The sequence below is a fragment of the Ostrea edulis genome, chromosome 8, assembly GCF_947568905.1.
Source record: "Ostrea edulis chromosome 8, xbOstEdul1.1, whole genome shotgun sequence".
NCBI lineage: Eukaryota > Metazoa > Mollusca > Bivalvia > Ostreida > Ostreidae > Ostrea > Ostrea edulis.
The window spans coordinates 35,541,037-35,557,032 of NC_079171.1; the positions used below are offsets into that span (position 1 = coordinate 35,541,037).

The 15,996-nt window shown below is 36.3% G+C and overlaps 1 protein-coding gene across 1 annotated transcript in view; it reads left to right on the plus strand.

Annotated features, from left to right (window-relative positions):
* LOC125662452 (ATP-dependent zinc metalloprotease YME1L1-like) overlaps positions 1-13,128 on the plus strand; it is a 30,369-nt gene extending 17,241 nt beyond the window's left edge. The window contains exons 9-19 of the mRNA XM_048894678.2: positions 1,920-2,012; positions 2,419-2,545; positions 4,102-4,164; positions 6,907-7,019; positions 8,544-8,588; positions 9,093-9,203; positions 9,583-9,734; positions 10,097-10,223; positions 11,331-11,404; positions 11,617-11,709; positions 12,574-13,128. Coding sequence (XP_048750635.2) covers positions 1,920-2,012; positions 2,419-2,545; positions 4,102-4,164; positions 6,907-7,019; positions 8,544-8,588; positions 9,093-9,203; positions 9,583-9,734; positions 10,097-10,223; positions 11,331-11,404; positions 11,617-11,709; positions 12,574-12,714 — 1,139 coding nt within the window. The 3' untranslated portion in view covers positions 12,715-13,128. The remainder of the gene's footprint in view (positions 1-1,919; positions 2,013-2,418; positions 2,546-4,101; positions 4,165-6,906; positions 7,020-8,543; positions 8,589-9,092; positions 9,204-9,582; positions 9,735-10,096; positions 10,224-11,330; positions 11,405-11,616; positions 11,710-12,573) is intronic.
* The last annotated feature ends 2,868 nt before the right edge of the window (positions 13,129-15,996 follow it).

Here is a 15,996-nt window from a genome sequence, read left to right on the forward strand (position 1 = left end):
GAAGGTGAAGGTGAACACTGTTTTAGTAAAAATGAATAATAAGTTACACAGAACATTTAAGGAGAAGGGAAAATACTTACTTTGAAGTAAAATCATGAGTTATAACAAACCTCTGTGGACAATATATATGATTGCATAGTTTACAAAGGATTTGTATATTGAATTGTGGATGTGTTTATGCATAAAATGAAACACAAGTTAATGTTATAATCTATTTACATTATATTTTCATCCATATAACTTTATGGTCAGACCAGTAGGTTTTGATGACACCTTTTTCAAGTTCTGAACCTTTGTGTAAATATGGTCAAGGCATGAGTGATGATAATCGATAAAATTATGCATGCTTGCATTCACGAAGTATAAACATACACGTATTTAATATAGTTTATAAGTATGAAGCTTTGTATGGCCGCAATAGGTATTTAGTGTGATAATGACCTTGACCTTTGGCCTTTGGATTTCAAAAGCAACATGAATCTTGAATGCCATCAGGATTTGAAGTCTGATAAACATGCACCAGCAAGTACATGTACAAAAGTTAGAGGCAAGCTCAAATCTACAGTATATAGTGAAAAAGAGACCTTGACCTTTTGATGTCAAAATAAACGGGAACCTTCCTCTTTTGGATGTGATCAAAATATGCAAGTCTGACAAAGACGCATCAAGCAGTATGAAAGTTAGAGACCGGACAAGCTCAAATCTATGGCATTCAGTGACAAAGAGACCTTGGCCTTTTGACTTCAAAATAAATAGGAACTTTCCTCTTTTGGATGTGACCATGTTATGTAAGTCTCACAAAGATGCACCAAAAAGTATGAAAGAGACTGGACAAGCTAATTGTGGACGCTGCCTGCCCAAGTGGACACCCATCCTTCGCCAGATTAAAAGCCGAGATTTGCTACACAACTCGGCTAACAAAGAACAATAAATACATGGAAAAAGGCATAAAATAATATTAAAACTGAGTTTTTTAAAAATAACTGTCTACATAAATACCTAATTACAGATTAACTGCAAGTATTAAAAGATATGTTTTAAGTGGACATTCACGGCTAGGAGATTACTATTAGGTAAGCTCGTCTGTCCAGCAAAATGTTGTTTTAAATTAAGGAACTGTAATTTGATATGTGGTTTTCTAATGAGTAAATACGCATTATTTTGTTTACCTTATCAAGACGTAGGGCTCATGGCAAGTGTGACCAGTCAACAGGGGATGCTTACTCCTCCTACATACCTGATTCCACCTCTGGTATATCCAGGGGTCCGTGTTTGCCCAACTCTCTATTTTGTATTCCTTATAGGAGTTATGAGATTGATCACTGTTCATTAGTTTCAACTTTAATTAAGTTTCACTTGCAGTTTACATACTTTCTAACAAAAATTGTAAGACTGAAATTTCATGACTAAGAGATTGTCTTAAATTCTTGTCTAGTGAAATCTTTATTGTGATTTCTATGTTTTCCTGGAGAAAAAATGATGAAATTGGTTCATTTTCCTATTCTTATTTTTATGATTATACATATTAAACTGTTCCTGCAGAATATTACACAGATGACTTAAGCTAAGGATAGTAGGAAACATGTGTTGCTATGAAATACTTATACACAAAATAATCTATCATATCTATATTGTTATCTGAGAGTTGATAAGATAGAATTTCATGTTGATAATCTCTTCACTATACATGGAACAAGTACCCAAAACTTCAAATCATTCATGAAGATGGTAATCCCTCAGTAACAAAATTAAACCCTATACACATGCTATTTTTTTTTCTCAAACCTCCAAACTTTGTTTTAGCAGAAATCAACCTAATTGCTTCTTTATATCCACCCACTTACTTTACTACAAATTTCTCATTGGATCTCTTTGTCAATTTCTAACCTTTTATGATTAAGTGGTGTATTTTTTAACAGGCGAGGCGGGCGTGATGTTCTTCTATGCCTCAGGCTCCAGTTTTGATGAGATGTATGTGGGGGTTGGAGCCAAACGCATCCGAGATCTCTTTGGTAAGACAACTGTTGAGACATCACCAATTTAACAATTGTTGAGGAAATTAAGTCCAACTGTGGAAGAAACTCATATTGAACGATTTTCTCCTAGAAAGTGAAGGAACATCAAAATTTGCCTGTCTCTCTCTCTCTCCATCAGCATCATACATGTATGTATTGATGGGATCATGATAGTGTGGGGATCAAGAGATCAGACACTGAAGCTGCCAGGCACCATATCCCTGTTTGATATGAGACAGGCAGTGTTTGGATTTTATATATTGTATTATATTTATTGATGGGATAGACTGTGGGGATCTAGAGATCAGACAATAATTATCTCTATATTATATTTATTGATGAGGTAGGGTGCCGTGGGGATCTAGAGATCAGACAATAATTGACATCTGTTACACTTTTACAGAAGCTGCTAAGGACCACGCCCCCTGTATTATATTTATTGACGAGATTGACAGTGTGGGTGTTAAGAGAACAGACAATAACAGCTTTGCCTACCAGACACTCCATCAGCTTCTTAATGAATTAGACGGGTAAGTGTCTGATCATGACAGCCATCAATGAAAATGAGGTTGATATCAATGAGATATCAACACCAATAATATATTACTATCAGTGAGGTGTTGAAAATGTTGATGAGACTGACATCAACGAGACAATGAAATCAATTAGATGCTGAAAACAGTGGTATTAACACCAATGAGATATTAACACTAATGATATGTTACTATCAGTGAGATGTTAAAAGCTTCAATAAGATATTGACTTTAGTGAGATATTGATATCAATGAGATATTGACATCAGTGAGATATTGATATCAGTGAAATATTGACATCAGTGAGATATTGATATCAGTGAGATATTGACATCAGTGAGATATTGATATCAGTGAGATATTGACATCAATGAGATATTGACATCAGGGAGATATTGACTTCAGTGAGATATTGACATGAGTGAGATATTAGCATCAATAAGATATTGACATCAGTGAGATAGTAAGGTATTCAATGTATAATGACCATATATCATATCTAATAAATGGATGGTGGAATATTTGTAATCATCGTATCACTTTGAAGGGTTCATAAAATACAAATAATCCACCATAGGAATTTTCTAAATTTTGTTTCCTGCTTGATTTATTTCACCTAGAATTTAACATTGAAGTATATGGGAAAAGCATGTTTTATTACAATATTTTAAAAACAAATCATATTTTCATACTAATCTCTTGGTAGAAAGTTACATACACTTTCTTTTTAAGAAAATATGAAATAAAATTAATCATTGACCACACATATTTTTAGAAAATTATATTTTTCTTAATTTTACAAAGGGTAGATAACTGTTCCAAAAAGTCTTAAGTGCAAAAAGGCCAGCTTCTAATCATTTACCACTCATGTGAATTTCATCTGCTTCACTTTCATCATTATTTAACAATAAACATTTATGTTGATCTAAATCCTTCAAAATTGTTCATTATCCTTTCATTATACATGGGATACTTCAACATGTGAGATATTAACATCAGTAAGATTTTAAAGGGACTGGTTCACGATTTTTGATAAAAATATTTTTCATTTTTGATGTTAAACATTAGAAATATAGCTCATTTAATGTTGACAGCCAAACTTTTGACCTTCTGAATGCAAGAATAAAAGTAATATTTTAGCCATAAATATGTGTTATGTAAACAAAGACTCCAGTCTTTTTATGTAAACAAACAAACAAGTGAAATATTGATTTTGCAATATAATGCATCTTAATTTTGCATAGTAACAAATTTTAACTTTTAGATGACATATTTCACCCCAAAAATGCTTGAAATGTGAAAGATATAATAATACTTAGATCGATATCCATTTCTTTTGAAAATTTCGTAAACAATAGCATACCGCAATCTTTGTTTACAAAACAAATAATAAACTCTCTAAAATGAGATTCTGTGATGATGTATCACCTTAATTTTCATGTGAAATCTTTCAAACACATTAAACAGTAGATTTTGATCATTAAAAGTGAAAAAGAAAATTTTGGGTAAAATCGTGAGTCAGTCCCTTTAATGTCTCTGTCTTCTATTTGAAGGTTTGATAATGAAACAGGAGTGATTGTGATAGCCGCCACTAACAGATCAGACTTCCTGGACGAGTAAGTAAACATCAGTAAATATATCTCAGTCCTAGAATTTCTTTCTATTTGAAGAGATTACCAATGAATTCTGACATTTAGATGTGACTCTCAGACCCTGGTACTTCGAGATGAAATGTCAAACTCAGCTTCAAAATTTAGGTGATGGTGTCATTGCAAATCAAATCTTCAATCTGCATTATTCCCAAAAGATTGCATCTTGTTTAACGTCCCTCTTGAGAATGTTTCGCTCATGGAGACATCACCATTGCTGGTGAAGGGCTGCAAAATTTAAACCTTTCAGTCGGGAGGGATCTTTATCATGCTACTGCTACATGGGTCCTTGAATTTCGCGGTCTCATCTGAAGGACCACCCCATTTAAGTTGCATCTTATGACAAGTAAGGGGGTACTGAGGACCTATTCTAACCCGGATCCCCACAAGACTGTGTCCAATAATGCTCAGTTACACCACAGTAACAATGCCCTGTATTCTAAACTTTAACTCTTGGTTCTATCCTAGTTACACTTCTATGTTGGAGTAAGGTAATGAAAGCTTTCACCAGATGGCAGTCTGACTTAGTGCATCTGCTTGTGTAAATGTCAGCAATAATCAGCTGTGGATTCTGAAAGGTGAAGTGTCATTCGAACTTGCCTCCAAAAACTTTTTTTAAAAAAGGAGACACAGAGAGAAATCTATTATACACTTATGAATTTAAATTCTTCAGAGCCTTCTCATGCATAGCTCCAAATCAGTGCTCTGCCCAGATTCCTCACCTTTTTTAGCTCACCTGAGCTGAAAGCTCAAGTGAGCTTTTCTGATCACCCGTATTCCGGCGTCCGTCCGTCCGTCTGTCCGTCCGTCTGTAAACTTTTCACATTTTCAACTTCTTCTCAACAACCACTGGGCCAATTTCAACCAAAGTTGGCACAAAACAACCTTAGGTAAAGGGAATTCTAAATTGTTAAAATAAAGGGCCAGGCTACCTTACAAGGGGAGATAATCAAGAAAAGGTAAAAATAGGGTAGGGTCATTAAAAAATCTTCTTCTCAAGAACCACTGAGCCAGAAAAGATGAAATTTATAGATAAGCTTTATTAAGTAGTGCAGATTCTAAATTGTTAAAATCATGGCCTCCGGGGGTCGGATGGGGCCACAATAGGGGATCAAAATTTTACATACAAATATATAGGGAAAATCTTTAAAAATCTTCTTCTCAAGAACCACTGAGCCAGAAAAGCTGAGATTTATATGAAAGCTTCCTTATATAATGCAGATTCTGAATTGTTAAAATCATGGCCCCCGTAGGTCGGATGGGGCCACAATAGGGGTCAAAGTTTTACATACAAATATATAGGGAAAATCTTTAAAAATCTTCTTCTCAAGAACCACTGATCCAGAAAAGCTGAGATTTATATGAAAGCTTCCTTATATAATGGAGATTCTAAATTGTTAAAATCATGGCCCCCGGGGGTCGGATGGGGCCACAATAGGGGGTCAAAGTTGTTTGTTTGTTTTGTTTTTTTGTTTGTTTTTGTTTGTTTTTTTTTTGATATAGTGCAGATTCAAGTTTGTTAAAATCATGGACCCCGGGATTGGATGGGGCCTCACGGGGGGCATCAAAGTTTTACATACAAATTTATAGGAAAAATCTTTTAAAATCTTCTCAAGAACCACTGAGCCAGAAAAGCTGAGATTTATATGAAAGCTTCCTTATATAATGCAGATTCTAAATTGTTAAAATCATGGCCCCTGGGGGTCGGATGGGGCCACAATAGGGGATCAAAGTTTTACATACAAATATATAGGAAAAATCTTTAAAAATCTTCTTCTCAAGAACCACTGATCCAGAAAAGCTGAGATTTATATGAAAGCTTCCTTATATAATTCAGATTCTAAATTGTTAAAATCATGGCCCCCGGGGGTCGGATGGGGCCACAATAGAGGATCAAAGTTTTACATACAAATATATAGGGAAAATCTTTAAAAATCTTCTTCTCAAGAACCACTGAGCCAGAAAAGCTGAGATTTATATGAAAGCTTCCTTATATAATACAGATTCTAAATTGTTAAAATCATGTCCCCCGGGGGTCGGATGGCGCCACAATTGGGGGACAAAGTTGTATTTTTTTTGTTTTTTTGTTTTTTGTTTGATATAGTGCAGATTCCAGTTTGTTAAAATCATGGACCCCGGGGATTGGATGGGGCCTCAAGGGGGGCATCAAAGTTTTACATACAAATTTATAGGAAAAATCTTTTAAAATCTTCTTCCCAGAAGCACTGAGCCAGAAAAGCTGAGATTTATATGAAAGCTTTCTGATATAGTGCAGATTCAGGTTTGTTGAAATCATGCCCCCCTGGGGTAGGATGGGGCCACAATAGGGGATCAAAGTTTTACATACAAATATATAGGGAAAATCTTTAAAAATCTTCTTCTCAAGAACCATTGGGCCAAAGAAGTTCATATTTACATGAAAGCTTTCTGACATAGTGTAGATTCAAGTTTGCAAAATCCATGGCCTCCAGGGGTAGGTTTGGGGCCATAATAGGGACTACGGTTTTACATGCAAATAGATATGGAAAATCTTTTGATATGGACCAAGGTGACTCAGGTGAGCGATGTGGCCCATGGGCCTCTTGTTTACTGGTTCCACCCCCCCCCCCTCACCCTCCATGACCAACCCAACCCCCAACCTCACCCCATCCTACCTGGATCCATCTATGCCTCTGAGATATTAACATCAATGCTCTCTGTCCATTACAGTGCCTTAGTCAGGCCAGGTCGATTTGATGTCGTTGTCTCTGTGCCGCTGCCGGATCTTAAAGGCCGAGAGGAATTGTTCGAACACTACCTTGACAAAGTCCGCTGTGACAGCTGTGAGTCACACTTTGTTTGTCTGAGAAAAATAAACATGTTTTTCGTTTTTGTGTGGTGGTTAAAGAGTGATTAATTTTTACTGTATTTGAGTGTCTCAGTAGAGAATTTGAGTTCATGAATTAAGTACTTTCCTCAATTTGCTGTTTAACACAGTCTCATCCAGGGTTCGAAATTAACTTTCTCAAGCACTAGTCCATACGGACTAGTCACTATTGATGTTCACTAGTCCGCAAAGCATTTCACTAGTCCGTCCAGTATGAAAGGTGAATATAACGAACAACAGTGATCAATCTCATAACTCCTATGTAAAGCAATACAAAATAGATAGTTGGGCAAACAAGTATATCATATCAAATAATCTTCAGTTTATTCAATAGTATTTAATGAAATCAAACGCATCACAGTTGCAAGCAATTCAGTTTCTGACACATACAGAAGAAAAAGACCACTATACTTTATTTTGCATTCACAATCTTCAGAAGCATACAGTAATCTTAGAGTTTATTCTTTTATAAACATCCATAAGTGCGTTCGAGATTGACGTTCCGGTTGTTTTCGTGCTCAGTTCTTGGAGTCACAGGAATTCGAAATTTTTTCAATAATGACCAAGCTATGAGCTATAGTGTTTCGAACTCCTGTGTTAGAGTCACGAATGACGAGAACATGTGCACACAAACGTGCTTGTTCTTAGATCACACTACTTGCAGTTCCTGCGCCTCGAACCCGTTCTCGTGGTGCGTACTCGGAGTTCGGAATCAGCAGGAATTTGTGCTCGTTCAAAGAACGACGGTCTCGAACGCACTCAGTACTTTGAAGATCAGGATGTCATAGTCACGCAAACACTTGACCATGCAGGTAATCGATCATAAGTTCAGACATCTAAGAGACTCGGACAAATCTTGCTAAAATCTTAACCAATTCAAGATTGATTTCCGGATTTTTACTAGTCCGTACGGACTAGTGCTATAGAGAGTTTACGAGTCCGACACGTTTTTTACTAGTCTCGGACTTACGGACATGAGGTAATTTCGAACCCTGTCATCAGAACTAAGTGTAGAAGGAACACTGCCTGAGCCTGTTCAAAGAATGGATTAATTTCGATGTTAATCTTCTCAAAAATTACTATTATAATTCTTGGATTGGTGTATTTTGCAGCATCAATGTTGTTCTACATGTACAGTAGTTTAATTTTTAAATTGTGTCCTATATATAAATTTACATGTATGTATGTATGTATGAACTTTGTTGTTTAAGTTTATATCATGTGAAAAAACATGCCAAATATATATACAGTCATGCATAATTACAAAGGTTGGGTCAAGGCCATTTTTCAAGGTCATGTAGACAAAGTCAAGGTTACCACAGTGTAAATGGTGACTGGTCAGTGACAATGAGATATAGTTACATTTTTATTTGGGTACTTTTCTGTTCTATTGATAAGAAACTATATACACGTTACAACATGTTTAAAAGTTTGAGTGCAATTTAATCACATGTTTAAAATACTTGTTGATATTTCTTAGCTATTGATGTGAACAAACTTGCCAGGGGGACGTTTGGAATGTCAGGTAATTTACAGAATACATGGTATTGGTGTTCTCTATATACATATTTTAGCGTTTTCTACAGTTAGAAGTTTAATGATAATTGTTACTACTAGAACATCTACTTTCACTGAGCTGTTGTGACATAGGCAAGTACTGTAGAATCCTTATTTTTACGCAAGTACTTGAGAAATGATTTGTATACGTCAAATCGCATGAACACAAATTCGCATTACATGTATCTTAGCAACAGAAAATTAATTTAAAGCGAGTTATTTTATTTTGTGAGTGATGTCTCTCACGAAATTACACAATAATAACAACAGAAAATTAATTGATTACAAAGTGAGTAATTTTATTTTGCGAGTGATGCCTCTCACGAAATTACGCGACAATTCCTCTCATATATTTAGTACAGGTAATGAGAAAGATAACTTCCTTCATAAGTGATAGATAAAAGTCTCCATTATAGGAACCTTTGAAGAAAAATCCAAGACTTTGATTGCTCTGTATCTTAAATTTCCTCAGGTGCTGACATCAGTAACATTGTTAACCAGGCAGCTTTCCAGGCGGCTCGAACGGGAAAAACAGAGGTGTCCATGACAGACATGGATTTTGCTAAAGATAAGATTATGATGGGTAAGTTAGGCCAATTAAAATTAATTGATAGATTATCATCCGATTTTTTATTTTTATTTTTGCAAAAATTACGATTTCATACAAACTTGCTTCCCAGTGACTTGAGTGAATGATTAAAGTCACAGAATGTTGGTTTTATATCTTCTACCAAGAATTCTTTGAATGTTAACTTGATTAACACTTTGTGTGATGCCCTTTGTCATTATTTTTTTTCTCAGGAAATAAAAATCTAAAAATCAAATCCTCCCACCCTCCCGACATTTTTTGTGACCTCTGGACGATAATCGATTAATTAAGTTGAATTGGCCTTGCGTACAGGATGGTGATTTATTTCCTGGAGTGTTAAGCTTTATTTTGATCGAGTGTGTAATGGTTTTAGGGGCGGAGAAGACGGCTAAATTAACAGACCAGAAGATGATCGAGGTGATGGCTGTCCGCGAGGCGGCGCATGCCATTGTATCGTACTACACCAAACACACAGTACCGCTGTATAAAACAACGATACTGAGGAGAGGGACTAATCTAGGACAGGTCAGTGCGTTAATCGCTCATCCACACCACTGAGTCAAGTTTGCGAATTTGAAATGATAAAAATGATATTTATTTTTTTTGTTATGCAATGTTTGTTTATTTCATGAAGAAGCTTTCTGATTTAATGAGATTTTCAAAAACTTTTTTCCTGTTTTTAAGCATATAAATTGCATTTAAGCAGAAATTGTCTAGTCATTATGCAGTGAAAATAAATTGCTGAAGAAATGTTACTTATATCCTCTGTACATAAAGTAGTGAGAGGAATAATCAAAACGTGTAATAGTAATAACTAATTCCCGTCTACATTTGTAATGGCAGCAGATGTGATGTCTTCGAGGTTTGATAAAATCGTTGTGTTTCAGACACAAGTGTTGCCCAGTAAGGAGATCTACAACCAGACTAAAGAAGAGATTTCGGCCCGACTGGACTTCTATATGGCGGGGCGAGTGGCTGAAGAATTGGTGTTTGGCAAGGACAACATCACAACTTGTTAGTAATTTATGTCAGACAATGTGACAACTCCTCAGTATCTTATGTCAGACAATGTGACACTCGTCAGTTTATAATGTCAGACAATGTGACAACTCGTCAGTTTATAATGCCAGACAATGTGACAACTCGTCAGTTTATAATGTCAGACAATGTGACAACTCGTCAGTGTCTTATGTCAGACAATGTGACAACTTGTCAGTTTATAATGTCAGACAATGTGACAACTTTTCAGTGTCTTATAATGTCAAACAATGTGACAATTCGTCAGTGTCTTACAATGTCAGACAATGTGACAACTCGTCAGTGTCTTATAACGTCAGACAATGTGACAACTCGTCAGTTTATAATGTCAGACAATGTGACAACTCGTCAGTGTCTTATAATGTCAGATAATGTCATGACGTAATATTAATATAACTCAAGGGAACGACACAACAATTATTGAAATGATATTGGTTGAACAAATCACATGACTGAGCCTATAAATACATTACACCTCTTCCCTCAATGTATCTCGGGACATTGTATACAGCAGCCCTCGGGGAACTTCATTTACTTTCCATAAACTTTAAATCAATGTAACGTTCGATTATTGTGACATCACAATACATCTAAGTCATTTCCCGTACTTTGCAAGGCGCAGAAGGAATTTTTTATACACGAAGTCCCTAAGTTTCATTACCGACCGTGTAAGTAATCAGCATTCAGCATAATCAATACCCCTCTTTATTCCGTTGCTTGTATATTTCAATACATTGATGGTGAGGTGCTACTGTTGTTATACATATTATTGAGTGGAATCGGTATCCCCCCCCACCCCCCCCCCCCCCCCCCCCCCACCCTCACCCCCAATTTCAAAAGCATTTCTCAGCAAAGTCTTGCTTTTTTTCCGGTATGATAAACAATTTATTGAATGAACGTTCGAGAAATATGATATATGAAGATTTATTCACCCCAGATAAATCATCTGATTTTTCTGGAGTGAATAAATCTTTATATTTCCCTCACTATCATGCAATAAATGTATAATGTTCAATATGTATTGGATGAAAGATCGATAGTTATGATTTAACACCATTTGACAAATATTTCCATTAATTTCAGTGAGTGCCCCTTCCATCAAGAGAGCAACAGAGTTAGCCAAGGCCTACGTTACACAGTGTGGGATGTCGGAGAAGGTAGTTTACACATACATAGATATCTAGCTAGAAATCAACCCTTCATAACAACTTCTCCATCAGTAAAAATGACACTCCATTTGTTACACGTCTGTGAAATTAATTACTAGGGAGGATTTTTCTTATTCAAGCTAAATATAAATCCAGTATTTGTATGTTCCTTAGTCCCTTTGATGAATCATTGACATGACATGTTTTCTCTCCAAATAAAGGCAGGGATCCGTGTGTACTCCAGGGCAGAAGAAGCACTGACCAGTCCAGAGTACCAGGACCTCATTAACCAGGAGATCAATCGATTACTCAAGGTCAGTTTAAAGCTGTCATGGATAAACATTCATATTAAAGCTAGCATGAATGAATTTTCCTATCAAAGGTAGCATGACAATCAAAGGGTTGGTTGGTTGGTTGTCTATTGTTTAACGTCCCTCTTGACAATATTTCACTCAAATGGAAACGTCATTATTGCTGATGAAGGGCTGTAAAATTTAGACGTATGGTCGTCGCTTACGGCCTTTTAGTAGGGAGGGATCTTTATTGTGCCACACCTACTGTGATATGGGGCCTCGGTTTTTGCGGTCTCATCTGAAGGATTGCCCTATTTAGTCGCCTCTTATGACAAGCAAGTGATACTGAGGACCTATTCTAACCCAGATCCCCACGGGACAGAAAAGGGTTGACAATTTTCCAATGGCTCATTGCTTATTTATCAAGATAGAGAAATAAGTTTCAAGCAATGGTGCATGATAGATATACAGATAGTAAACATTTGATTTAAGCATGAATGTAAAATCTGTCATTGTGTTGGTAGAAGGCTATTACTTTACAATGAGGTATAGAGGAAAACATGCCAGTTTATAATTATGACAGTTGAAGTTCAGTGATAAAACTAGTATGAGTGTATAGATTTAATTTTAACTGAATATACATTTATAGCATTTGATCAAAGTAAACTGTAGCAAATATGTCTTCATGATCAGTAAAATTAGGTAATTGACAACATTGACAAGGAAATAAAAAAATAATTAAAGGATTGCAGGTCACATTTACCTAACTTAAGTTCAGTGGTCAAAATAAAATGTAACTGCATGGACTGAAATGTTACATCAATTATAAAGATGACCCTCTGATGTTCTTAACTGAATATTTTGTTATTTCGTTGCACTACACAGGAGGCACACAAAAGGGCCCAGACGGTCCTACAGAAGCACAGAACAGAACTGACTGCTTTAGCAGAGAACCTAAAGAAATACGAAACACTTTCCAAAGAGGAGGTGGAGACCATATTACAAGGGAAGTCACTCAAGAAATAGGGTCTCTATGCTGTACAGTGAAATATAATAAAAAGTATGTGGTAAAGACTTGGATGACTTCTTTAAATCATGTGTTAGAAGATCTTCTGTCAGCGGAGGTTAGAAAGTAAGTGATATGACACTGACGTCATGGACATGGGAATAGAAAGATTTCCTAAGCAGTGGATTGTTTGTCTGTTATTCCTGCATTGTTTATTACACGTGGGTTTTTTTTTTTCATTGGAATAAAATCCAAAGGAAGGTGATAAGCTGTCGAATTTAATTCTGTTATTTGAATCCTAGCAACACGAGGTAAAAGATATGAATTGTAAAATTTTTGAGTTGTTCCATATGAAAATGTACATTATAAAATTATTTAGATATGTTTATTGTGAAAATAGGCATGGGCTGTGAAATAAAGGCATTTTGCTCTGATTAATATGTGATTTTTCCCCCCGAACATCTTTACACCTTTGACATGTTCCCCCGAAAAATCTAGGCTGACGACTTATATTTTTTCTTACTACAGGGATTTTTTTTACCCCTTGAATCCAGGGACTGCAAGTTTTGGAAAAATAACGATATTTGATTGAAATTGGGAAATTTGTTTCATACAAATAAATAAGAAAAACAAGCAAAAAGTTAACCATTTGATATCTTATTATCAATGTGGCCGGCTTAAACAAGCTTTAATTTCCGATCTTTGGCAGAGAAAAAACTGTCACAATTTGTTTGGTAACAGAGTGGTACTGAGGTTGGATGACCCCTCATGGTATATTCTCATCAAAGCATCCATCATTTGAGAATTTTTAGTCATAATTCTGAGAAAAACACCTGCTTTTCAGCATTGGAAATGGGACCGAATTTCGGCTATCTATAGACCCTAAAAAAATCCCTGTCTTATGAATTTTAAGATTAATATCATCTTGTTATCACACTTTTATATTGGACAGGGTTATCTTACCTTTTTATCTCACATGAGCTGAAGGCTCAAGTGAGCTTTTCTGATCAAAATTTGTCAGCGTCGGAGTTGTAAACTTCTCACATTTTCATCTTCTTCTCAAGAACCACTGGGCCAATTTTAACCAAAGTTGGCCAAAAGCATCCTTGGGTGAATGGCTTTCAAGTTTGTTCAAATAAAGGGTCATACCCCCTTCAAAGGGGAGATAATCACAAAAATGTAAAAATAGGGTAGGGTCATTTAAAAATCTTCTTCTCAAGAACCACTGCACCAGAGGAGCTGAAATTTTCATGAAAGCTTCCTGACATAGTGCAGATTCACATTTGTTCAAATCATGGCCCCCGGGGTAGGTTGGAGCCACAATAGGGGATCTGAGTTTTAAATAGAAATATATAGGGAAAATCTTTAAAAATCTTCTCAAGAACCAATGAGCCAGAAGACGTGAAATTTATATGAAAGCTTCCGGACATAGTGCAGATTCAAGTTTGTTCAAATCATGGGGGGGGGGGGGGGGGGTTGGGGGGGTTGGGGGGGTTAGATTGGGGCCACAATAGGGGATCAAAGTTTTACATACAAATATATAGGGAAAATCTTTAAAAATCTTCTTCTCAAGAGCCAATGAGCCAGAAGAGCTTAGATTTACATGAAAGCTTCCTGAATTAGTGCAGATTCAAGTTTATTCAAATCATGGCCCACTGGAGTAGGTTGGGGCCACAATAGGGGATCTTAGTTTTACATAGAAATATATTGGGAAAATCTTTAAAAATCATCTTCTCAAGAACCAATGAGCCAGAGGAGGTGAAATTTATATGAAAGCTTCCTGACATAGTGCAGATTCCAGTTTGTTCAAATCATGGCCCCCGGGGGTAGATTGGGGCCACAGTAGGGGATCAAAGTTTTACATGGAAATATATCGGGAAAATCTTTAAAAATCTTGCCAATGAGCCAGAAGATTTATATGAAAGCTTCCAGACAGTGCAGATTCAAGTTTGTAAAAATCATGGCCTCCAGGGGTAGGTTGGGGCCACAATACGGAATAAGGTTTTACATGCAAATTATATGGAAAGTCTTAAGATATGGGCCAAAGTAACTCAGATGAGCGATGTGGCCCTTGCGCTTCTTGTTTCATGCGAGATCATTTTCACTGCCTACTTTAGAAGCAACCCCGCAGAAGATCGAAATTGACGACCGTATGTTTTTCCATTGATACATATTTTACTGTATATGAAAATTAATTAGATGATAATAACGGTAATTTTAAAAATCGCACTTATTTCCTCAGGGCTAGTAGGTCTTTGGCACTACATGTCTAGCTGATTCTACAGAGAGTTTCATACGTCGATATTATATTATGTAAAGCCTCTCATCAGTGTATGCACTTTTGAGGGCATTGAAGTTTTAAGAACCCGTCGTGTTTAATACTGATGCTGAATATATTAGAATTTATCTTGGATATGCAGAACAGGATTTTTTTTCTCGATTTCATTGCTCTTAGGAGTAGTGATACTTTATTTAGTACTCGGGTGACCGTGGGCCTCTTGGTTAGATGGAGATTGATCACTTCGTTATCTTTATCATACGTTTATTGTATTTCATTGTTAAGGTTTGCCCAAAAATGTAAAACGAATTTTCTTTATAACGGTGGGTAGTCAACATTGCAATAATATACCCGTATTTAAGATGTGATTTTTATTTTTAAATCTTGTTCACGATGTGGTTAATCGTATTCCGGCTTACTGAATACAGGGATATTCCGGCTTACTGAATACAGGGATATTCGGGCGATATTATAAGCTCGTTAGTATTCCACAACGTAAGCCATTTTGCCCTGTGGGAATCCGGGTTAGAATAAGTCCTCAGTACACTTTGCTTGTCGTACGAGGCGAATAAATGGGGCTGTACTTCAGATGAGACCGCAAAAGATACCATGTCACAGAAGATGTGGCATGATAAAGATCACTCCCTGCTCAAAGGCCGTAAGCGCCAAGCACAGGCTTTGCAGTCCTTCATCGGCAATAGTGACGTCTCCACATGAGTGAAAATATTCTCAAGAGGGACGTTAAACAAGATACAATCAACCAGGCATCCGTTTTCTGGGTAGCGAATTTCCTTCACCTGCTTTAGGACACATTTATCGTTATCCCGTATTCCACCTAGAATGATATGCCCTAATGATGCAAGTCTCTAGTAAACGCGCCTGTGTATCCTTATACATATACTGTATGCCGTACTCCGCTTAATACTACATGTATATCACAAGTTTTCGATGTTGGCCTTTTGATAATTAACACACCACTCAAAGAAAATCCCCTACTTATTGTTTGACAAATATTGACGAATGT